This window comes from Anarrhichthys ocellatus, unplaced genomic scaffold (assembly GCF_004355925.1).
Source record: "Anarrhichthys ocellatus isolate YVR2014 unplaced genomic scaffold, GSC_Weel_1.0 scaffold12, whole genome shotgun sequence".
In the NCBI taxonomy this organism is placed as follows: domain Eukaryota; kingdom Metazoa; phylum Chordata; class Actinopteri; order Perciformes; family Anarhichadidae; genus Anarrhichthys; species Anarrhichthys ocellatus.
Window position 1 is genome coordinate 7,601,447 of NW_022280042.1, and position 26,066 is coordinate 7,627,512.

Below are 26,066 nucleotides of genomic sequence, written 5' to 3' on the forward strand. Positions count from 1 at the left end.
AAAAGTGTGGATTCTGCTGTGTGAAACACCTCTTGTCCACAGTAGAATTATTGACACAAATATATAAGCAATATTTCCCACAGTTACAACATAATCATCTGAGGGGGATATCGTTTTTTTCTTTTAGTTTCCAAAAAGCTAATTTGAAATTTAAATTGATCGCAGGGATGGAAAGATAAAAACCAAGTAGTTTCCTTACCTAAACCTAAATCAGTCATTTTGTTGTCTCAAGTTAAATCAATAGTTGTGTTGCCTAGGTGTCTGTCAGTACATCTATGATACATAATATATACTATGTATACGAAAACATTGACATTGAAATCAATTTAATAAATTAATTTACAATTTCCCCCACGTGATTTAAATGATTTAAGATGTGCTGAACCTCACCAAACGCCATTAATTCTACAAGAGTCAAACGATGAGATGGCACTTTTTGTGCTACTCTGCTAACGTTAGCTTTATTTTCATTCTTAACGGATTACCAACATGTCACTTCATCAGAATGGATATTTTTACAAGGATTGTATGGTTGTGAAGCTGGTGGGTGGTGTGTGACATTTCATACACGGCACACATGTGGGGACAAACCGGTCAGACATGCATGCAGACAGACGTCAATTAAAAAACACAATTTGCCACCCGAATGCTAACTGTTTGAATCCTAAGCTTTTTTTTGGGGGGGGGCAGCATGAGAGGTGCAATTGACTAAAATGAGAAAAAGCAGATTTTGTTGCCCATGCGTGATGACTCACTGCCTCTGTTCGTACATGCACAGCTCAAAGACGCACACGTGCAACTGCAAAGTGTCTGTGTACACTGTGTTCAACAGAGATTCAGCCGACACGAGCGCTGTGAGTTCTTTAACAGCAGCGTCATTAACCCATCGATCAGTCAATTAACTCGATTTACAAACGGATGACGTTCCGGTCAGCCTCAGCTCTACTAAGAAATGTTTCTTCCGGATTAAATTAGTTTTTGACGCATCACAAATAAGTCTAATCAAAGTCTGTGGGAGGACGGAGGACGTTGGGGTGCATAGATGTCCCACTGTCGGACATTTTGAGTCCTTTACGGACACTTTTCCGTAAGTCCGCATTCCTGCAGACTTTGCCTGAGGGACTTACCCACAATTCATAGCAATGTGGCGTTAAACACGGGGTTACATAAAAAAAAGCACATGGGTGTTCAGCAGTGCCCACTGCTCCTAATGCGAATAAACCCAGATCTAAATCAGTCACTATACAACTGGAACACTTGTTATTTTATACATAGAGCTTTGGAAGATTACTCTGAATATAAATGTTGTTCAAAATTCTGCGATCAACCGCCCCACCCCCACCCACGAGCCCCTAAACATTGTTGCTATAGCAATAGCTAGACCCTGAATGTTCCATCTAACCATTATAGTTGAGCTCGGCTGAAAAATATCAGAAATAAAGCTACCGAGAGCCTTAGCCTTGAGTTTGTGTATCGTCTAGTGCGCACGCACACACACACAGAGTGTGTGTGTGCGTTAAAGTGAATCATCTGTCAGGAAGACATTTTCTTTTTTCCTTTTCGATCGCAGCACAGAGGAAGTGGGGAAACAACACGGACTGAGTTCTTCAATTAGTTTTCCGGCTTTGTGACCTACTAAAATCACACCGCACTGCTCTGGTAATGGCTGCATTTATGGGAGTCAACACAAATATTCATAAGAAACCTAGTTGTTATGGCCTATTGTGCTAATCAGAGAAGAGTCTGAAACACATCTCTCTGTCTGTCTGTCTGTCTGTCTGCAGGGAGGAGCTTCATTTATGAGTGAAATGGTAATTAAAAAGTACCGAAGCTGCCGGGGTGAAAGCCACTGGAGCGTGGAGCAAAGTGCCCTTGACCATGAGGGCAAAGTCAACACCACCACATGAATCAAGTGTTTGGTAAATGTCAATACAACACATGACTACAGGGGTTTTAGGGGTTTTAGGGGTTTTAGAAGTCAGCGGTGTTGAAAACTGAGAAATTAGGAAGTGAAACGAAAAGTTACTGCACAAAAAGAAAAAAAAGCTCTATGACGAAAACTGAATAATTTGGTATTTGTGTGTGTTTTATCGTTATTGTCAATAACTAATAGCTGACCTTCACTTGCTGTTCGGGAAGGGCTTTTTTTTTTGGGGGGGGGGGGGGGGGGGGGGTGCTTTGCTCTGAATTGCCTTGTTTTCTCCTGGCAAGGATGGAGTGGCAATGTGCTGGAGAGACAGACTGATCCTTCCAATCAGCTTCCATGGCAACGGGCCACGAGAGGGAGGGAGAGTGTGTGGGGGGGGATGATGAGGAGGAGGAGGCGGCAGCTAGAGGGGTTGTGGGGAGGTGGGGGCTGGGATGTGGCAGCTTCTAACGCTGAAGCATGAGGGGGAAAGCTGGAAGAGGTCTGCTTTTTCACAGAGCGAGGGAGAACACGGCGCACATGGGAAATTTGAACAATGGGTCTGAATCACCGTCTATCAGGCGCGTGGTTATGTCTCGACCACGCCATTATATTTATTATAGGACACATCAAATGTCCTCATTATTTAGAGATGAAAGAACGTGTAAATAACCCCGCTGATGGCTATTCTCTCCTATTAACACCCTTTCAAAGTGGGTGCTGATGCAGCTCTTAAGGTTGTTAGAGGACACTGCAAACCATCTGTACATGTGACTGTGGATTGTTAAGACTCCACATCTCCACACACAGTGTCCTGTCGTAAATAATGACCTGAACACACTATTGTTCCTGTGCTTTGTGTGTGCAGGATAAAAGACCTAAACAGACGGAGTAATCGCCGTATCTAACTTGTGTGTGTACAAGTGTGTCATTTGTAGCCTGTGAATGAGTTGACAGTGTTTACAGACTGTTTAACTTTACAGTTTACAGTTTAGACATCTGCTGCGTGACAACTTTCTTATAATGTTACATGATGTATTCCTGCAGTACAGAGGCGTTATCAGAAAAGTATCATGTGCTTAAACCACACAATTTCACATCAGTTTGGACTTTTATTATTATTACTGTCGACTATTTCACACTCCAAATGTGTCCCAGTTTATTTCCTTGTTGCAGTGTGTGTGTGTGTGTGTGTGTGTGTGTGTGTGTGTGTGTGTGTGTGAACGACATTGGCTGAAAGGAAGTAAACATGGACCCAAGCTGTTGCCTAGCGATGCAGTTCTGTTGAAATGGTCAGCCGACAGAACTTGTTATGGTTGACCAATTATTTTATTATTTACGCGTATCGCAGCCTTCATAAGCAAAGCATTGAAAAGAGTAACGCAGAAGAATCGGGGAGGAGAAAGAGGAGACGGCTGTGTTGGATCTCATGAATATTGCAAAGTGCATCACAGGAAGAAGCGTCGCAGTTTAATATCATACCAGTTATGACGTTATGGGTTCAGGTTAGCGTTAGTGAACGGAAATTCGGCTGTAAAAAAGCTGTATGTGCTGTAAAGATACAGTGGAGTAAAGGCTATACTGCAGAAGGCAGTTTTATAATTCATAATTAGTTTTACACACATGCCACAAAGTGTCGTCGATAGAAAATGAATATACAGTTGGACACGAGGGCCCTGTGGTGTGATATGTATGTTCATACGCCTTGTTTTGTAGCCTAAATGTGTTCTTTAATTGAATAGCTCTAGTAGCAAGTAGCTGTGGTGTCTGAATATATATATATATAAATAATTTTACTGCTGGAATACCACGCGTATTGTTTTGCAAGAGAACTGGAATGAAGTGATCCTGGGAGCAATTAATGTAATTCACCATGGTGTCAACAACCAGCGGGGCTCTTGGTCAGCGACGTCATCCTTTCACTGTAAGTTTCCGCCTCAGCTTGAGTCATGAGCCCATCGTTAATTCCCAGCCCCTGTCCAGTTCTGCAGCCTGGTGGGGTGTAATTGTTTCCCCAGGGACCCAGATAAATGGCTCAGCCGTCTAGCTGCTCCGTGACCCACAGACCCGTGAGTGTGTGTGAGTGTGTGAGAGAGACAAAGGGATGGGTCGAGGGAGTTTCTTTACCTCAGGGGAACAAATACATGGTCTGAATGACATCATTTCTGCTGCAGGTATTTCCATTTTGACCAAAAACAGCCATTTGTTTACAGCCGGCATAACATACTTAAAAGTATAGATACAAGACTCAACATGGAAAATAAAGATTTCTCTGATGCCTAACACGCCGCGCAGTCCTCACAAGAATGATGGCAGCGAGAGGTAGAAGTTGCTGCCAACGCGTTTCTTCTTGGGAGTCATAAACGTCGCTTTATTTGAAAAGAAAATCTGCGAAAATCCATTTACTCTTCCAAGTACATAAAGCAGATTACTTGCTTGGCGAGTGTATTTTCCCACCTGTATCCCTCGCTGAGACGTTGTGCCACGCATGTTTCCACTCATGTTGGTCCATTCTGCTGTAATTAACACATGAAGGATTCCTTGTCCTCTAGTTGGCATCACTTGGGGAACACTTTGGATGTAAAACCAGACAAAGCTTTACAAAGGAGGATGTTTGTAAGCATACATGCAACATTTATTAGCTTGGAGGTTTTGGTGTAGTTCATTTCTAGGATTTCGACACGCAGCAGAAAAGCACAGGCGTAAATATTACGTTTAATGACGACTAAATATGATTTAGCTGCTTCAGTTTCAGGTCCTGGTACATTCTGGCTCACCATCCTACTGTCATGGATTATTGGGACACTTGAAAAGAACAGATCCAATGCGGCTGAAAGATAAATAAACAGAACCGCGGTCCCTGGATTGAATAAAAGTGTCCGACTCTAAAGCCCTCATAGCGTCTGATTTCAGAAATGTCTTAATAATTGCACAGAAACCTGCTGTTTTATTCACAAACCAGCTTCAATGGAACATCCTGAGAGAATGACATCACCTTTACTTTTATAATTCCACGCTGTGTTTCCGGGTAGTGAACACCAGATGGCAGACTTGGCATTGACAGCAGACTACAGGTATTCAATGGCGGAATAGAAGCAGAGGGCCTTACAGATAGCTGTGTGAACACTGTCACATCTACATTAATGCCCGAACAGCCACATATAATAGTATTTAAATATTAAATATTACCTTTACTATGCACAATTTATGTGGAAATGGGGCAGTAAAACCTTTAATGGAAGAAGAATTTACTTCATTGCTTGAGACCAACAAGAGCCAATACAGAGACCCCCAAAGGTGCCAAAACCTTGTTTGGGAAACCAAGAAAATCCAAAAAAAGCCTATTTATACTGGACTTTGTTGCTAGATTGAATGGGTTATTTTCTCCACAAAACCACGGTAAATGAGATTTTTCCAAGAGTGTGAACGCGGTGTCAAAGACCCGTGCAAGCCTCTAATTTCTCAACCGAGCACCTAGCTTTCCAACACACAACAGCTCCATCTTTGACCATGTTTCATTGCCCCCCCCTTTTAAACCAGAGGGTATACTGCTGCAGCCAGCTGCGATGAATGTGAAGAAGTTGAGACAGTCATTTTTTCCGACTCAGACGAGGGAGGAGGAGGTGGTGCTGCGAACCGGTCAGGGGAGCAGATGGCATCCCCGTCTGTCTGCTCTGTTTAAAGAACACCGGAGGCGAAGCCCCAAGTCAAACAAGCCAACTACCCGACCCGGGATGATCTCACAGCTTCCACTCTCGCCTTCCATCCCGAAGGCATGAAGATTTAATCCTTCTCTGGGTTCCGAATCGCTGCACTGTAACACACTCTCAGGGCTTTTCCTGGAATTCACTGATTTGTTGTTTTGATCTTTCTCACAGTAGAGAGAAGTCCCACAAACTTGAGCATTAAGTGGTTCCTTAGTATAAGATGAACTCACACATTGACAATTAAGGGATTAGCTCCAGCTTTTAACACAGAATGAAACATTATATTTGCGTGTCTTTACCACGGCTGCACCTTAAAAGACACCTGTGCGTGCAATGTAGACCAGACTGACTATCCTCCGTCTCAGGTGACCTGTTGTGTTCCAATGAGGGCGAGGTATAGGAAGTAAAACCAGTGACTGGAGTCGTGTAGCTGTCATCTGATCCCCGCTGACTGCTGGGTCTCAGTGTGTCTAAAGTGAGTATCATCATGTGTACATCATGTCTCTGAGAGCTGTTGAAAGGCATTCTGGTAAATGAAGGAAATGAGCGTGTGAGGTTGAAGTAGAGGAGGTGGGCTGAGGATAAATGATTACGCCAATAAAGCAAATTGTAGCTCCTCACAGTAAACCTTGTAAGAGTGTCTGTGGGGAGATATTTCATTTAAGATGAGATGATAACGAGACACGTTACTGATCCCTGCTGAAACGTAAGGTCACTGCAGCATCAGGGTAAAGACAAAACAAATAGTGTAAGAACCCAACAAAGGAAATCATTAACCATTAAAATACTAACAAAGAGACTATAAAATACTTGTTTAACAATGACGGGGTGCTGTCATTGGGTTAATACAGGTTTTAATTAATAACAATAATTATGGTCTTGTTCCATTTAGGTGTGCCAGGGCCTGCTGTGTGCACGCTGTGGCACACTGGGAAGGCTGTGATGCACTAAATAGAATGGCACCTCCCTTAATTAGTTCCACCTGTGTTTGCCCTCCTGTGACGTTGTCAAAATGGCTGCTGTGAAAAGGGCCTGCAGCGGCACACAGGTTTACTCCTGCGGCACAATCACAGAGATATTGCTAATACTGTACAGGAGAATTCAGAGTCGGCAGCATTGCTCAGTGCACAGCAACTTAGCTAGAGTTAGCTACATTCACATATAGACATTGTTTCGTGTAGTTTTCATGAAAGTTATGGTTTATTGCTCAAAATGGGCAACTTCTTGAAGAGTATAATAATGTAATTATACGACTTCCAAAGGACTACATGTCATATTTGGCTGAAAAGGAGTGTTGGAATCTGAGCGTATGAATAATGTGCGGTGGGCTGCTACAGATTTTCCAGCACTTCTTACATCAGGACGTTGAAATGTGATTTTTATTTTTTATTATATTTTCCAGACTTTTTCTTGGGAACCACAAGGAGCTTTGTCTCTGTAAGTAGATCCCACGTTTAACTGTGTTAAGTGGAGTTATTTAGTGACGGTAGCTTGTAATGGCTCACTGGGACATTTGCCATCTGTGTGCACTTCTTTCTGACAGTGTAGACAAAATAAAATAAGAATTGTTACTTCCATCTTCTTATCTTATCCAAGGGATCATACTTCAGTCTGTCCTCTAAATAAACTAGTCTGGAGTCCTTGGACCAGGAATGCAACATGGGAGCCAACACGGAACCTGCAAAATGTTTTATTTAATGGGAGCAGACGGTGTTTGTTACCCTGGTGGATCTTCACCAGATAGTCACTCTGAAGCCCCACTAGGGCACAAATATTGTCTTGTTGGATGAAAGGTAATCTGCTGTGGAGCTGTGTGTCGGGGGGCATTACGTTTGTGCTCACATTGAATTCCACTCAGGCCCCGCTCTTAAAAACAACACGGCGTGTCTGCTTTGACTATGCATTTACTAACATTGGAAAGAAAATCATAATTCTAAATGTATATTGTTTTTTTTGTCCTTGTGTATACCAGTAAGTGCTGTAAACTGAGTGGCCTCCATGGACACTGGATCCAGCTGAAAGTGACACACATACCTTTGGTCCTCTCTGAATAATGTATCTGCACTGGTATAATTGGAGTGACGCTGTGTCCTCCAGTGTCCACTATCCACTATCGGATGCATGTATCATGACCGTTCATTCATTAAGACTTTCTCTCTCTCCCTCTGGATCGATGTTTCTACCGTGGCTCTGACTGACGCTCTGCGCGTCTTTGTCTCCACCCGATCCTGTAACCAAGCTGTCAATCTCTCATGGCTTCCGCCGGCAGCCCCTCTCACTCCCCGCTCCATCGTTTGACCCCTGCCCTCTCTTTTTTTCCCCTCGGCTAATACAACAGGGCGGGGAACATCTTTACCGCAGCTAACAAAGCTCTATTTCCTCCAATGTAGTGAGAATCTCTCTTTAAACACGACAGGATGAGAGGAGGTGGAGTGTGAGTCACAGAGGAAGCCGAGTTAACCTGTTAATTACCTTGTTCTTGCCAGGCGAGCGTGCAGGAAAACACTCCCTAGGAAGCGTCAATACATCCGCCATCATGGGTGCCAGCGGGGTTGGCGGTTATGGGCCTTCCTTGATTTGTTCAGGAATAATGAGCTTTCCTATCCCCGCCCTAGACCGGGTGTTAAAGGGAGGATGGGTGAGGCAAAGAGCTGTTAATCTGTTTCCTGAAAGCCTGCAGATGTTCATTTATGACCAGTTGGTCGAACGGTAAAGCAGATTTCATTATTGTCAGCTTTTAATCCTTTTGTTTTGTCCATGCTGGCTTTGCTTGATCACTTTTTGGGGATCCCACAGTCCAAGTGTATGAAAGATAATTGCATTTATTTTCCTCAGGATCATTCTTTCTTTTCTTTTGACCTTATTAAAAGCCAATATGTAGAAAGGACTTAAAGTGGTAATCCTCCCCTTCGACCACAAACGCAGCTTACACATTCAGTGACTGTGACCAAATACAGAAATTACCATAAAGCACCGTTATTACACCGAATGAGGAATATTTCATTTTTTACATGCAGTGTTGGGCCAAAGTACTTCACTCTAATCTCTGACTCATCACATATTACTCCTTTAAAAGTCATTGCATTGCTTAACCAATTAGCAGTAACACTTAATTAGTTCCATTGCTCACTCTGTTAAAAGATGCCTTTTAAGCAACTCCAAACACCCAACAGGTCACGTCAGTCGGTTAAGGTCGACTTTATTTCAACCGCTTCATATCCCGTTTGGTGGTTTAACGTATAATAATGCATCGGATGTCATTCGTGAACATGTATTTTGTGCGTAAAATCGTAATCTGTAACGTTACCAATAATTATAGTGAAAAGTACAGTGTTTTTCAGTTGTATGGAGGAGTGTAAAGTCAAATACAAGCCTGCCTTAGAGCTTATAGAGAGAACAAAGTATGAAGCTTAACCTCACAGTATCAGTAAAACATCTCCCTCTCTCCTCTTTCCTCTGGCAGACACCTCCTCTCCTTTGCCGTCACTCCTCTTGGCCTGCTCTTACAACTCCTATCTCAATTTGCTTTTTCCGAGCCCACATGTGAGTTTTACACCGGCAGCTGTGTATGCACGAGTGATTACAGGGCAGCGGAGAGAAGAGGAAAACTTTCCCTGTGAACTTTTCTTTTCTCCTCCTCTTTTCCTCCAGCCACTCGGCGTGCCTGCACAACCCAGAGAAGCCTCCAGAGGAGCAGCTCCTGCATCTCCATCTCCATTCCTCACCCTCTCACAACTCCCTCTGTCTCTCCCTCGCTTCCTCGGCCCCCTTTCCGAATCACCTCGCACAATAGACTTCCTCTCCGAGCACCAGCCTGAAGGGGAAAAGGCTGGAGGTGGGGTGAAGGGGGGGGGGGAGATATATACGGTTTCCCTACAACAATGGAAATTCAATCAGGAAATGGAGAGGAGGTGGCGAGAGCAGTGTCGGGGACCTCGGGCTTGGTTTCCCGTCGTCCCTCCGGGCCGCAGGTAGAGACACCAGACGATCCGGTGCTCAGAGAGGACCTGCAGGCTGCTAAGAGGATTGAGAGGTTTGACATCCCACTGGATAACCTGAAGAGGATGTTTGAGAAGCCTGCTGTGGCCAACACGGTAAGTAAACTGACACTGCGCTTTTTATTTTGTTATAAAATACATTTTTTTCATGCCTCGGGGGAAAAACAGATGTAGTTTCTGAGTGGTGAAACTGTACACGACATGGATTTCACTGTTGTAAGCTGTACCTTTCTTCTTTATGTAATGAATGTGCAGGACCATATTGGTTGACCCTACAGTTGATACAATTGGAAAGACACAACAGGACGTTGCTTATCTTTGCATTTGCTTCGATATGATTCACTCGCTGGTAATTTGGGTTTTTTCCGTCATTTTGTTGACTCTGCTGAAAAAAACCCCCGCTTCCAGCATGCGTCTCTTTGCCAGAGAGGAGGGCGGCCTTCTCTTCTCTCTCCTGCTTTGTTTTTCCATCTCAGCTGGCTTGTCTGAGAGGAAAATCTAAGTCTGTTGGAAGTGAAGCGGGTCATTATGAGAGAACCTCCCATTTACCAAAATGTCTAACGAGAGAAGGAAAAAGGGCCCAGCTGACCTACTTTGTGCTCCTGATGTGGTCCGACATCAAATTGAACCCCTCGAAACGCTCCAAGGACCAGGAGCTCAGTGGTGGTGCAGAGAAACCTCTCGCTTCGTCGTATCCGAAATCTGCAACAGCCGATGCATTATGGGGAATGTGGTTGTGTGTGCCACTGGTGGCACAGATATACACCGCCTGCATCTGTGCAGTGCCTCTGGACTGCTGATATTCGACACCCTGTTATTTAAGACCTATTTTTCGGGGGGGCTTTGTGGTGAAGCAGGATTTTAAAAATAGCCCTGTAATTGGCATGTCGGCTGCTGCTGGAAGCAGCGCGAAGCTTCTCCGTCAGGCCAGAGACTACAGACACCACATCTGGCTCCGGAGGAGCACTTTGCAGATGACTGCGCTTAATGATCCACATCACTAAAGTCGGACAAAGATGGCATCTTTCAAGGTTTCCTTTTGTGCTGCAGTCCAGCCGTGAAGGCAAACCTTATTTCTGCCATCAGTGTGTTTGGTCTGCTGCGGTATGAGCCATAACAGTCCCGAGAGATAAGACCTCCACTTTGGTTTTATTATGGCTGTTTCACATTCCAGTATCTCGTTGACCATTAGGAGACTTTTATCAGCCTTTTGACAAAGAAAATGTCACTGCGCTTCAGTGTTATCAGTCTCTCTTTCTTTAAAGGAGCAATATGCGACATTGAGAACATTAATAGAGCAGCAAACAGCTATTATCTGTGTGAAGATATAGTGGAGTAATGTGGACCTGAGGTGAGAATGAAGTCTCTGTGTGTGTGTGTGTGTGTTGTCAGAGCTTCTCCTTGCGGTGTTGACATAGCTGGGCTGGCTGCGAGTGCTTTTAGTTTCTTCGAGCTTCCAGCTTGACTCCTCTGGTTTTACCCAGGGGAGGGAACATCATATATTTATATTATTTTATGGATACATATCAAGCTGTCCAGCTGGTCCAAATGCCAGCCTGTCACATGCTGTTATTGGAACACATGCAGCATCTTGGCATTGTATCATGAGTGCTTGTATGTTCCCATCTAAGAGCCTGTGGTCAGTGTTAATGGAGCGCTCGGGCAGCGTTCCCAGACTCCCAGATGAGGACCAGAGCTCTGCAGCCGGCTGGTTATAAAACACGACCTTGTCTCTAACTCGTCTGTAAGGCTGAGCTTAATATTTGATGATGCGCTGTATTTTTCTTCCCGTCCTTTGGACAGCACAGCCATAACAATGACTGATGGATTCCCTGGTGGCCGCTCAGCTGTGGCCACAAAAAATAAAAAAGATCCTCTGCGGGGCAGAGAGGACAGTCCGAGCGCAGATGTGTCGTGATGCAACGGTTTATCTCCGGTGCAAAGAGCGTGGTGTTTTTGTTCTTCTTCTCCGCTTGCGTGTCGCGGGGCCCGGTCCTCGAGGGACACTGGCTTGTGTTTACAACATCTGTCTGACCTTCTGGTCATGGCCGTGCACACACAGTGCTGCACATGCATGAGACAGATGAGGTGATACAGTGTCATATCATGCCAGGGGAGGAGGGGGGGGTTCTCAGAAACACGCACACGTGCACACAAATAGGCCACACTTCAAGAATGTTGCACTTTAGAAAGCTTTCCATTATCCTGACGAGCTCATTCAAATGTCACGGGGTGCATTATTAGTTATGTAACCTAAATGTTTGTGATGGTCGCTGTTGGCCAGCGGGTGGCAGTGTAGCACCTGTGAGACCGACGGTGTTGAAAACAGCCTCTTTCAAAGCAAAGCCTTTGAGGAGGAGGATCAACGCTGTGCTCTTCATCAGGTGTCTATCAGAGTGAGACAATGACTAATCACCTGCTGGTAATTGGAGTTGACTTCTGATGCCTGAAGGTGCCTCAAAGCGGCTCTTCTCTTGTGTCTGAGGCAGTCGGATTATCGAGGTTTGCATAATTGGCGGAATATCTAATTCTGACGCGTTTGGTACTTTAAAAGGATTTCATACTCTGCGGTAAAGCCGGTCACACCTTGCTAACAGGATAACATGGTTAAGTAGGGAGAGGGGAACTTATTTGGGTGGAGCACTCATGTGCTGAGGCGTCTGCATAAATTCAGACACAGTGGCACTAGAGGTCTGGAATGTTGCCTTGGTTTATTTTCACAACTTGCATCGTCACTGTCACTAACTCACTCTGGTGTTTTTCCATGTGTCTGTCTCAGTGGACTGAAGGGGAACCGTCTTTGTAACCCTATTTCCTCTGTAGAGCTTTCCATAAAATGCTCTCGCGAATCCTTTTTGTCAGGTTAAAAGACATCAAATGAAGCAACGGATTAAGCTTTTTATGTCGTTGGTTTTTATAGCTTTTTTTTTTTAAAGTCACCTTCCTTCAGTTTTTTGAGCAAAGGGTGTGAATTTTGTCACGTTGCCATGTTAAAAAAAAAAAAAAATCCCACTTAAATGTGTGATATGTTTAAAGATGAGAATGACACGACCTTGCGGTTAATCGTGAACCATTTCCCCCAAAATACAAACAAACCAATCAGTCAATATCCACCACCGTCCCTAAACGCACATCATTAAACATTAAATAAACTAAAAGCCGTAATGTGCCTGCGAGAAATTGATCCAGACTTGATGAGGACACCGGCGTCCTCATCAAGTCCATTGAGCTCGTAAAAATTCCATTAACTTTTTACCAGGCATCTCTTTTCGTCTCACTTTCCCAGATTCAAATCTTTTAATGGAGCTGGCAGCGGAGCCGCGCGGGCGACACATTGCTAGTCTGTTGTGTGATGATGACTTGTTGCCCGGCGCCTTGGCGCCGAGAACAGTCGTTACGTGGTCCACCGGACGCGGCTCTGAAGCTCCCCGCTTCATTTGGCTCCGGTATAACTACCCGGTGTTTGCTTTTCGTTGATAGATTTTACAAATTAAAACGTACGCACAAGTCTGCTCTGTAGTGCTGTCAATACACAGCCCTTTATTTCCCCCAGAGGTATAGTGGAAGCATGTGCATATGCACTCCTCCGTATGCTAATCCATTCACATAGCCGGGTAATGAATGCATATCTGCGGGCCTTTTTCCGTACAGAGTGTTGCGAGGCTCGGATTATCTTTTCTCTAGCGTACTTTGACACCCACAGCCCAGCAAGAGCATATGTGCTCGACAATTAGCCAAAGACCTCAAGGCCTGCTTTTTCAATCATTTACCACGGCGGCTATGTCAATGCGAAGGCAGCGCCACGCCACCGCTGCCATTCACCGCTGCCAATGGCGAAAAAGAAAAGAAGAGGAAGCACTCTTCAGAAAAACGTTCCCAATGCAAATGTGTTTGGCTGTTTTCCTCCGATGAGGTCACAGTTTAACAAGGCCTTTCCTCTTTGCAAATATTCTAGAAAGTGCTTCCCTGGGAGCGCTTTGTTCACCGTCGGCTAACAACTCGGCACATTAAATAGTCAGTTTCTCTGCATTGTTGACGCAATAGAAACTGGCCCCGGTTGTCTCATCAGCCGTTACAGGTGCCGCACAAACACTGCCGACGTCTGTTAGCGTGTTAGCATCGATGTTAGCATTGGTAGATGGGTGACGCAAACGAAAGCTTCTGGGTCTTATTGGAGGGTTTTGTAAATCGAACGGGGAAAAAAAATCATTACAATTTTTGTCTCGTCATTGAACTCCAGAAGAAGTCCACATTTGATGCGTTGGTTTTTAAAGCTTTATTTTTGATTTCTAAATAATTTCCTGGGAAGTTTTTGTGTTTTTTGTATGGGAAAAACAGTCCAAGTTGAATTAGTATTGGTTAATATTCATCCATGATTAATGTTTTATTGGAAACATGATTTTTCATGTATATTGAATGCTTGCCTGTAGACAAATGAAATATAGGTTATCGTAGCAAATAATTGGAATTCATTAATTGTAAGTAATAATTGCACACCGTCTCTATTTTCCTTGTAATTGGTAGCCCTGGGAATCAGAGCTGCAACCAACAACTCATTTTTTTCTCTGAATCAATTAGTTGTTTGACATTTTTCATCATTTTCTGACATTTCATAGATCAATTAGTGTTTGCCAGAAGGCCAAGATGACGTCCTCAAATATCTTGTTTTGTCCAAAACTCAGCGATATTCAGTTTACTGGAGGAGGAAAGAAACTCGCACTCGCACCCATTCAATAATTATCAAAATAGTTGGCGATGAATTTAATAGGTGACAACTAATCAAGTCATTTCTGCAGCTCTGCTGGGGATCATAAGAAAATTAGACCCTCTGGACTAAAGCCCAGATTTAATGTCAATCCATTCAACAGTTCACCTAAAACCCCCAAACCTCAACCTTATGAGGGGATTACCGAAGTCGCTAGGCTTCATCCTCTAGTAACCTGCATTCCATTCGGTGGCCATCCATCCAAAAGCTATGAGAAATTTCGGTCTCGCGTTACGCATTTAAACAGTTATAGACCTAAATCCCCAGAATATCAACGAGGCATGCCGTATGTCAGGTTTCATGGTTTCGGTGTATATTTGGAGAGGCTGAAAACGGAGCTGGATCCCGAGCCACTTCAGAGTCGTCGTGTATTAATAGTAGTAGCTGGTGATGTTGGCATCGCTCACCGAGCGTTAAGAGAGGCCGGGGCCTGATGAAAGAGGCTGAAATGTGATTTACATTCAGTGAGCGTAGGGCCATATTGTAAAAGAGGGGACTGGCAGAGTGGATGGGAAGGCAAGTGAGCGATGAAGATGAAGATGGATAGTGTTGTGGCAAAATGACGAGAAGAGACGGCGGACTGAAGTTGCAACCAGCGGGAAGTGTTTTAATGCATACACGCCAACATCAACGAGTTTAGCAAATCCGAACAAATCCAAATGTATTACTTTTCACAGATCACTTTTATAGTCAAGATTCATCCCCCTTAATTCAGTTACTTTCCACCAATCAAACCAGTCCGTTGAACCAAAAACAAAGCACATCTGGTCTCTTCATTATGTCATGCTCTCAGGTCCTCGTTTGTTCCAAGACAACCTTTTGGCAGAACACACAATCCATGTACGGGAAATGTCTTGGTACGAATTGGAGAGATTTATTACAATTTGTCTGGCGCTCCCTCATCACTTCCTAAGAATGTATTTATGAGCCAGAATGTGTTCACTTAACTGTTATATAAACTGTTTTCTTGTGAATCCAAATGTGTTTAGTTCAATCCTAAGTTATATGATGATTTTCTTCAACAATAGGGAGCGATGGAGATTCAGGGTGAATCAGCCGGGGAGTTGAGAAAGAGAGAGAGAGAGAGAGAGAGAATCCAAATGGAAAGCCGGGTCATATTTTAGCAGGTAAAGCAGGCCAGAGTCTGATTAACAAATTATATTCATGTTTCAGTAATGATGGGCTTCATCAGGCCCCACTTCACCGACACCGGCGCTTTTTTAAATTTATTTTTTAACCCTTTTCTGAATTGGCTCTTTTCCCACAGCCTTCTTTCCCTGGAGACGAGCACGTGTCTGTCAGATTTCAGCCCCAGTTAAGAGCACTGATGATCGGGGGAGAAAGGCCCAGAATACAGAACGAGGAGCTCTGCCACGGACGCTAAATATATGACCGCGTTTGAATCTATTCGCCTTATTCTTTGCCCGAACTAGGGCGCTTCCACATTTTGTAATCTTACGTCCGTTTGAGAGCCGAATAGCGATTACTTGCAAGCTTTAGCACCCTTTAATTGCCAAAAACAGTTTTCAAGCTTTAAAAAAACAGCTGTTAACGTCTTTAATATTTTCTCAGGTGAGAAAGTAAGTACTTAGATTTCCAGTATTGCTCTTCTTTTATGTGACTGTTTAGGCCTTTTCACACAAGAGAGTTGCACAGTAACCAGAACATCTCTGTGAAATACAAGGCTTTGTGATGTAGAACGACCCAAACCTCCTCCTTATGTGCTATATGTTTGGTTTTATTGTTTGTACTAAGATGTAATGTGTTAGTTGGGGGGGTAGTCCTCTTTACAGACTCTTTGTTGCTGCCCAGGTAGCCCACACAGCAGATTATTTCCTGCCTAATTTAACTGTATAACCATTTGCTATAAATGGCCGACTCCTTGTTGTGCTTTACGTGTCTCTGACTGAAATCTTCCTCACTGAAAATTAGAAATAAATATCCATGTTGTCATTATACTGGCCTACACCCCCCATGGCTTTCCTGGAGCAAAACTGCCCCATGAGGGGTGCTGGTGGTGCTAAAAATAGCAGCAGGTTGAGTCATAACCTCCAACTGGAGGGAGAACTGACTAAATGTTGCATTAGGTACAAAAGGAGACACTATCAGGGGGAAACGCATCAAAAAAGGGAGGCAACATATATGTGCCCTTTGCTCATATGTATCCGCTGTGGTATGAAACTATCCCCTCTGTAACCATACATGTGATTCACACATGCCTGCAGGCTTTGTTCTGGCTCTATACGTCTGGTTGTCCTTTCTTCTTCTTCTGTTCTCCTCCCCCTGACTCTCTTCTCTGTAGCTGCTGTTCGCCTCCTGGCTTTCCTCTGCGACTCCGTCTGGTTGTTTTGGCCTTTAGTTAATTCACGGCGTCCCCGCTGGCATAGGTAGAAAATATCAAGTTACTATTACAAACCAGACGGCCCCTCCCACAGTAGCTTTCTCCACCATGTGCTTTTTACACTCTTTTCCGTCTTCTTCTTCTCTTCTTCTTGGGCTTTGGGCTCATCTCTTTCTCTCCTCCCTCTCTGTGTGTAGACGGTGCCTTTCTTTTTTTGGTGGCCATGTTTGCCCACTAGTGCTTGCAATATTGATGGGTCTCTGTTTAGTCATAACGAGGACAGCCGATGGAGACAAAAGGGAATGCTTGTGGAGGCCGGCGCAAACAAAAACACTGGTGAAAAAGAAAGCAGCTGCCAAAGAGGGAGGGAGGGAGGGAGGGATGACCTTCAAATGAACAATCACACAGTTGCATAACACCAACAAGGAGGAGGTGGCAGGAGAAAGCAACTGATTAGCCTTGAGATCCAAATCCCGGCGCATTTCAGACTCGTCCGTAATGCTTTGTTGGTGTTTTTATCTCAGATAACAATGGCATAGCACCAAGACATTTGACCTGTTCCAACTCTGCTTACCCTCTTCCCCGTTATTCTCGATGACGTTGGTTCTCAACACAGCTTTCAATCACGTGCAGCTGGTTCAGGTGCTTATGATCAAGGGCAGCGAACTTCAGAGGTAAAGGAAAGGACGCTGACGGCTCTGCATACTTTAATAGTGGAAACGTCTTCCGTCCACAAGGATGAGGACATCGTAGTAGTCAACTCGGTCCGTGCACAGAGGCATGCCCAACTGTAAGTGCAGCTTTGTGTTCGGATGCAAGTCTTTAAAGGCCTTTTAGTTTGCCCGACATGAACCGAACCACAAGGATATTTCAGAGCTTTCACAACGTGTGTGCTGCTGCACGTTCGGTGGTGTATTTTTAGCCACGCTGGCAGCATGGCTCCAGGGATGGGGATCCAGGGATGGGGATCCAGGGATGGGGATCTAGGGATGGGGATCCAGGGATGGGGATGTTGGTCTGTTGGTTGGTCTGTCGGCCATTTTGGTCCAGTCTGAAATATCTCCTCTATTTGATGGATTTCTATGAAATGTTTTACAGACACTCATGATCCCCAGAGGATACATCGGAGGGATTTTGGTGATTCCCCCCCCCCCCCCCCCCTGCTTTTTCAAAAATGTTATTTGCCCAATACTTTGGTTTTCGACCAAATACCTGCAAAGCTACTGACATTTCCATCAGCCTCAGCTGTATTTAGTGTTTAATGCTAATAAGCACATGCTAACACGCTAAACTAAGATGGTTAACATGATAAACATTGTACCTGCTAAACATCAGCATGTTAGCATTGTCCCATTAGCATTCAGCCTGCTCCTGCTCCTGTGTTTTTATTATCCCCCTCTGTGGTTTATGTCATTCCTGGTTTGTCTGCTCGGTCTAGTTGGAGGTACGACGCTTCGGTTTCATTCGCTGCCACTCACTCGGAACACATAGAGCAACTTCCACAACCGCAGGTAATCCATCACAATAAACATGGAGCTTAAATAGGCACTTTTAAATTGAATTATTATTTCATTACGCTCAAATTGAATGTCTCACCATCAATCACTTGACATTCAGCAGAGGAAATTAAGTCTCAGAAATACTCTTTGTTCCCTTAAAGAATTGATTTTCATATCCATCTTTTGTACTGTAACAGCTGACTTTAACCTTGGCTTCACACTGCAACGTTTAGATTAAAACCTCAGTGTGAGTCCACATTTAACAAGCTAATTACATTGGCAGACATATCAAAATGACGCGGGTGAATTAATGTAAATAAGCTAGACGAAGCTGAGTCGATCTTTTCGTGCATATCAATCTCTTTTCTCACAATAGCGGCCTGTTTCAACCCGACGCTTACCTCACATAATTAACTAAAGCCTCTCTCTCTCTGGCACTCATTCATTCACTCATCTGTTCATTTACACAGGCTGAGTGATTTAGCCCTAGAGATTGAGGCGTTGCAGCGTCTACAGCCAGCTGCAACCGCCACAGCTGAGTGTTGAAGCCAAAGCACAAGTGCCTGAGGATGCATGTCCTCTAAAAGCTGCGAAAACCTCGGATTGTATTGACCGAGCATGCTGGGATATTTTTTTTCAATTAGCTTTATTGAAACCGATAAAGCAAGTAAGCAATAATACGATTTCTGCATACGATAACACAGCGTCTTCATATTTTCAGGTGATTAAAGGTCAGGCGTGTTGACACGAATGAGTCCGAAGCAACCGGTTGCCTCGATCAGCCCGCCGATTTGTTTGCTGTTGCAGAGTCTCATGAGTCATGTTTTGAGAGCAGCCACTTGTATGTTGTGCCAGCGAACCCATAAGGCAGCTTTCCCAGCCAGAAGCACTCAGTCCAAGAGCTTGACAGAGGGAGCGTGCACGTGGCTGCACTGTATATGTAAATGCAGCGTCTGTGTCCACATGCTCGGATTCACTCGCGTATGCAACAAGGGATCCTTTGATTCCAAACGAAGTAGCCAAACAGTGAGTCATGTGTTTCTTGGCAGGTCACTCTGCGTGCACCAGCTCGAGCTACAGTGCTACTCCGGCCGTTAAATGGACTGAGGACATGGGGGGGGGGGGGGGTGCTAATCAGTGAAGCCTTCTGAATGCATTTGTGAGGAATTTGGCGCGGGGAGGTTCAGAATACGGGAGAGCAAAGAAGCCCGCCATTCCGCTGCAAGACGATCTGTATTTTGAAGACGCACTCGAGCTGTCTCTGTCTCTGTCTCTGCACACACAAAAGAAAAGAGAAGGTGGAAAGACTCGGAGAAGCAATCCAAAAATAAGATCTGTTTTAAGGAGTACATGCCGTTGAGGTGGGCGGCCTCTCTCCTCCAAAAAGTCAAACCTGATATCGAACCGGCGGACCTTATCGATTGGCGCTGCTGCTGCTGCTGCGGCTTCACCGACTCCGGCAAAAAGCACTCGGAGCCATTTCTGAGCTATTTGAGTCCAAAGTAGTTCAGGTGCCAGCAGAGATGGGGAGCTCTTAGTTTTGTGTAAAGTGAAAACTACACATGATCAACAGACATCTTTAAACACGAACCCCGAGGTGTCCTTAAACTGCACACTGCTGGAAACTCAGTGCAGTCTCACTTAAACATCTTCTACACCGACGAGGCCAAAAAGTGGGATATACTGCCAAGTAGCGGTCAATGTCGGCAGTCTTTTTGGGGAAACAATTGATTTTTACTTTAAGCATGCAATGCAACAGCACCTCAAACACATATCCTATGACATAACAGCTCAGGAGTCCCGCAGAGGTGGAAAAAACAAGTGTTTCTTTTCTCCTTTTGTTTTTTTTGCTGATATCCAAATGTTGTCACCCAGTACCTCACCAGAATAGTTGAGGAATACACTTATTCGCTTTCTTGCTAGAGAGTTAAAGAGACGAGTGATGGCACTCCCGGATCTATCTGTTGGATATAACGCTAAAGCCAGTAGCCGCTTAGCTTAGCTTAGCATAGTCGGTAGTAAACAGGAGCGTCTTTACTTCCTCATTTGTAGTGTGCATAGTGAACGGCGTAGTTTTGGAGGCTTGTATTTTAATAGCTCGGTTATTTAAAAATGGCAAGTTTGTCGTGACGAATCTCTGACCAATCGGAGACCTGCAGTGTTTTAACTCCGCCCTCTCGTATCGGCTCGGCTGTCTGCGAACATCGACTGAGGTGGTACCAGATAACGTACCAGGTGCTATCCACAACTTCTGCTCATGGAAAACCAAAAAAAGAGCGAGTTGAGTAAAAGCCACTACACTCAGCATAAGCGTACTAAGGATATACTTTAGTCTACTTTAGTTTTATCCTGGGTTCAGCAAATGCCAAATAATCCCCTCGCCGATCCATTGACATGAAAAATGTGATTCTGGAGTCAAGTCCAGGATTGACTCGTATTTTCTCTAAAAAGTCTGAGTTAAACCCACACGATCCAGGTTAAGAAAGTATCACATGGTGCACTATTGCATCCTGACATTATCTCACTTGGGTTGAGGACAAATTTGGACTCAGTTCCTGACTAATTGACTTATTAGGACCGACATTTTTCCAACATGGCTGACACAGGAGAGGAGAGAGAGGGAGGACAGACGGAGAACATTTGAGTAGAGAGAGAGAGGAGGACAGCTCTCCTCAGAGAACCTCAATGCACCACGGCATGTCATTAAAGCACCACGAGACGCCGACAGCTTGTTAGAGGACGAAAATGTCAACATGAAACAATCAGCCTAAAAATTGTGAAATCCGCGGGATCGATCAACGCTCTGGCGATTGTCCCTCCCTAACAAGCCCCAAGGTCACCTCCCCAGGCTAGCAGTGTGCTACTTCCTGTTACCATGGTTTCACTATTCCAGGTCCGACTCGTGTAGGCGTCTGTCACGTGTGACATGGTCCCAGATGGCGAGCGTTGATTTCATTAGCGGAGCTTCTTTTTTTAAGAGGATCCCGTGATTTTTATTAATTTTTTTGTTCTCGGGGTTTATCTATCGCGACAGGCCCGGCAACGTTTAGACACTTTTCACATTACACTGTCCCTTATTAAATCTGTCAGTCTGTAGATCCTCAGAGACCTCCCCCCCCCCCCCCCTCCCCCCCCTCCCCCCCCCCCCCCCCCCCCTCCCTCTCCCTCTTCCTCTCCCTCTTCCTCTGTGGCAGCATGCTCCAAACAGAACATATGGCGGGGACTCAAAGCGAGAAGGCACTTTTTTTGACGGTTGCATGAGACATTGGGCCGTGACACCCGGATATTGTATTTCATAAGCTGGGTAACTGCACTCCTCGCTGCTGATTGATGGATTCATATCAGGAAATACCTTTTTAGACCCAGTACCGATCTATAATGTGTCACTGCCAACTCTTCGATAAGATTCAACGTTCTTCCATCTGCTCTTATGCGACTGAAAATGTCTATTAATGCACAGAGCGAAATCCTTCAAACCGCGTTCCCCTCCCACACACGCTTCCCGTACTCCATGCATAATTTACGACCGACATTGGCTTTAAGTGAGGTGTAAACAAGCCCATCGGACGACCAAAGAGAGATAAATGTTTCAATCCCTTTAATGGCTTTTCGTTCAGCGACATTCACTTCTGGAACCGGCTGTAATGAACTCGAGCCACCGCGGACTCGCACACACATTCCTCTCACACTTGCCCGTGAAACGTTCACGCCGCTCGTGCACTTAATCATCCCCTGAGCAAAGTGAGACCCGAGTGTGGACAAAATGCTGTGTTTAATACTGTCAGTCGGACACAGAGTGCTGGGGAGCTGTGGTTAGCAGGGCCGTGTGCTTTAGCTCATCGATTTTGAGCTTCATTCGATGTGAATGCTGCTTCAGAGAGAGAGAGAGAGAGAGAGAAGACGATGCTTGCCTCCCTGTGTTGCAGGAATACTGTAGGAAAGTATGCAAATCACCGTGCATGTCTTTCGGGGGATTTGCTAAATGGGATTTTTGAGGACAATGTTTTGTCCTTTGGTGCGTTTCTGAAATTATAGTTGACACCTTCCTCAGAGAGAGGGAGAGTCACCCTAGACAGATACAGGTTTGTGTGTGTGTGTGTGTGTGTCACGTGGTTATGCAGAGTTAATGCGTGTTTGTTCACACTCCGCGTTGACACCCGGCAAGATGCTGTCGGAAAAACACTACTGGGAATACATTTGATTTGCAAGTGAAATACGCACCCACACTTTAGCAAAGACACAAACACACACACGTACACACAGGGTGTGTTTGTGCCCCGCGGGGATGATTTGCAAGTGAATAGGCGTTGTTGCACAGGCTGACAAAATGCTTCCTGGGGAACAACAAGCCTGTATGCAGCAAGGACGAGCCATTTACCACCGATGCACCTTTCATCAATAGAAGCATGTGGAAACACCTTCGGCTGCTGCTAGAGTGGCTCTATTAAAATGTAACCAAGTGCTGTTTGCACTAACTTTCCAGTCAATGCCCGCCGCTCACATTGTGTTCAAGGTCGTCTCTCTTTACACTCGTGTGTGTGTGTGTGTGTGTGTGTGTGTGTGTGTGTGTGTGTGTGTGCGCGCGCAGCTCCAGACAACAGCAACAAAGTTTCACTGGAAACAAAGTTTCACTGGAACCCAGAGCTTAAATGTCACCTTTTGACGCTTGGCTGTATCATTTTTCATACTTTAGGTGTTTGTGTGTGTGTGTGTGTGTGTGTGTGTGTGTGTGTGTGTGTGTGTGTGTGTGAGGGCAATTTGGTCACAGCCCAGCTGGTTTCGATGACCCGTAGCGGTGTCACCTCTCCATCTCCCCGGTGAGAACAGCACAAGTGTTTTCTCTGATAGCTCTCTCTCTCTCTCTCTCTCTCTCTCTCTCTCTCTCTCTCAACCAGGAAGTGACAGCCGCCCACGCCTCCTCCTCCAAAAGAGTGACGTCCGGCACTCACACACACACTGACCCATCCACAGATCAGACCATGGCAGCTCTTTGTGAGTACCTCCTTGTATTTCATTTGGGAATTTAAAATAAAGTTCTAGAAGGCTTTGATGCACCACCCGATGTGTTGTGACATATGACAGGAGGCCCACGGCTCTCTGATTGCATCACGGTTGCACTAGTCTGTCAAGCAAACAGGCGCATAGTTAATGCAACGCTGTGTCGCATTTGTTCTATGAGATAAACATTTGGCAGAAAGCAGCTTTTTCAAAACTAGATTGTTCATTGTTGGATAAGGCTGCCTCCCTGGCAGCTTTTTTAATGGGAAGCCGTGGGCTCGCTAGATACCGAGCTTCCATTACTGCGATAGCGACGCGGCGGTGGCTACCTGCAGTTTGTTTCCCACTGACGCTGATAGCGGTGCACTCGCAGATGGAGCTTACAGTGCAAGGTACAGTCCATTTTTGAACTCTGTGAGGATCACAAACAAACCACAGGGAGCAAGCTCCAACACGTGTTCAGCGTTACTTTTGTGGATAAAACACCCTTTAATTCTAGCTTTGTAATCCAAAATAGGTCATCTACAGGATTCATTCTAGATAAGTTTTTATTTTTTTTAAAAGTGTGATATTCAGAGCTTTGCAGCAGCAAACCGCTATTTTCCATGCAAAGATGCAATGACAATGTACATTGAAAAGAGACGAGAGAGAGGTGGTGATTTTAGAGACGGAGAAGCCAGAGTGATGGAGTTGACAGCACTCAAAGTGGTATCAAGGTGTTGACACATATTCACACACACACACACACACACACTCGTAAACTCAGCCATGTATGATCACACCCGATGTATATTCACACGCAGACCGAGAGCCTCTCCATCTCTACCTGAGACCTGTCGGGCTTTCATGTCGCCTCTGCAAGTCCCTAAATCTCCGTGCCGTGTCTAAAATTGGAGCTTCTTGACAATCCCGTTGTCCCGACTGAGCGACGACTTTTGTCTCCGCTGACAACTTGTCAGCGGAGACAAAAGTCGTCGAAATCAACTGGTCAATGACAGGAGCTGCTCCCCCGCAAAGCCTCTGCGTTTAAATAACTGCGCTTTAAACAGATGCAAAGCTCGCCTCTAAACCTCCACGCTTGTTCACTTGTTTCCTCTCGTATTACACCGTGAAACTGCGGCTGGCTTTGTGGCACGCACACAGTGGTGGGAGGGAAATGTTTGTTTTTTTTATTCTACCATTCAAAAGTGTGTGTACACATTCATATCAGTCTGTGGCTGATTCAACTTGTCAGCCACACTTGGCCCAAGAGAATTCCTCAAAGTGTGCAATCGCTGCCAGTTGGAGCTGGATTTGCCAAAAGACGTTTTTGTGTTTTTAATTAATCTCCTCCCAGATTTGCCTGCCAAATGACGATGTCTTTATAATATTATCCTCAGGAGAAACAAAGAGTTTCTTGCTGTCAGTGGCAGGTTTGATCCCCTTAGTGCTAATTTGTGTCCCATAATAGCCACTAAGACGTGATTGATGTTTGGAAATTGAAGATTGACGTTTGACTATATTGTGTATTGATGTGAGGCTGGTAAATGGTTCCTCAGGGTGAACCAATAGAATGTCTTATGGAGGTTTTCTATGCATGGTGAATTCTTATGATTACGCTATCAATCAGTGGATGAATTCGGTTTTCTTGTTGTCCGTCATTATGACGGACAGGGTCTGCCAGGATCTATTATTAACCGTCTTTTTAATGTAATATTTTTAATGATGAGACATGGGTAAAGTCAGCTACAGTAGAGGAGTGAGAGACGGAGAGAGAGAGACTTTAAAGCAACAACATCTTAGGAATCTATTTGACATTATCTAACAGTTCCTATTTGTGGCCGCAGTTCAGCAAAAGTGACGTAGTCTCACTTTAAAGGAATAGCTTGACGTGTTGTGAATCATGCGTATTGACAGGGGGCTACAAACACCCATAATGCAATGCTCTCTCCCCCTGCAGAACTAAAACAGGAACTTGTTGGGGATTGGTAGCACGGTGTTCCCACAGACACACCAAGATGAAATACCCCTCGACTCATTAGCATTGATTAGCACATCCCTATCCAACCCAGATACTGTTGAGACGCTAAATCTCTTTATTGGCAATTTACTCTAACAAATTAAAGATACTAATGGTGTTCAGCACTTTATTTTCTGAAAGTTGTTTTAGTTTGATACTCACTCGAATGTGCACTGACTCTGGACTTCAGTTATATTCTAAGGCTCCTTCATTAAGCATTCTACCAGAGTATGTTTATTTTCCACCTCAGGAACAGGAAATCCATGTGCAATTTCAGTGGGATTATCAGCAGAGTGCAGCTTCTCGTCAAGCCCGATAGCCACGCTGTTCTCCAGTCTGTGTGCAGGGGGTGGGCTGCCGAGAACTCCTCGTGTTTCATGTGTGAGGTCAGCCGACAGTCATTAACACAGCACATAATATGGAGAGAATAGACGTGAATGACTCCCGTAGGGTTGTATGAGCTGGATGCTCACTCTGTATTGGAGGTTAGGAAAAGCTAAAGGTAAGGTCACTGGTTTAAAAGAGGACCTTTGCCATTGCTTTAGCGCAACATATGTCCGAAAAGGTAGGAAGAAAGACAAATAACGGTACGATCTTCCTCTTATCTCCAAACTGATTACCTGTGCTTTGAAAAAAAAGGTTCAAAGACGTCTCGTTGGACGGCGTACAGCGTACAAGACGGGTTTTAGAGGGAGCGAAGGTTTCACCTAGAAAGGTACTCGACTCGCCTTGGCAGAAGGTTTTAAATCATTCACCACATTGTAAAAAAAACATTCCGTAGCGTTCACCGGTAATATGTTTAACTGGAGAGCGGCATCGAGAGTGTCTCGGGTTGCTTTTTACCTTATTGATC

At 44.7% G+C, this 26,066-nt stretch overlaps 1 protein-coding gene across 2 annotated transcripts in view; it reads left to right on the top strand.

Moving 5' to 3' along the window:
* Positions 1-9,305: 9,305 nt before the first annotated feature.
* Positions 9,306-26,066, top strand: part of xirp2a (xin actin binding repeat containing 2a) — a 39,747-nt gene continuing 22,986 nt past the window's right edge. For both annotated transcript variants that reach the window (XM_031851985.1, XM_031851986.1), the window contains exons 1-2: positions 9,306-9,707; positions 23,112-23,208. In XM_031851985.1, the coding sequence (XP_031707845.1) occupies positions 9,495-9,707; positions 23,112-23,208 (310 nt within the window). In that variant the 5' untranslated portion in view covers positions 9,306-9,494. The remainder of the gene's footprint in view (positions 9,708-23,111; positions 23,209-26,066) is intronic.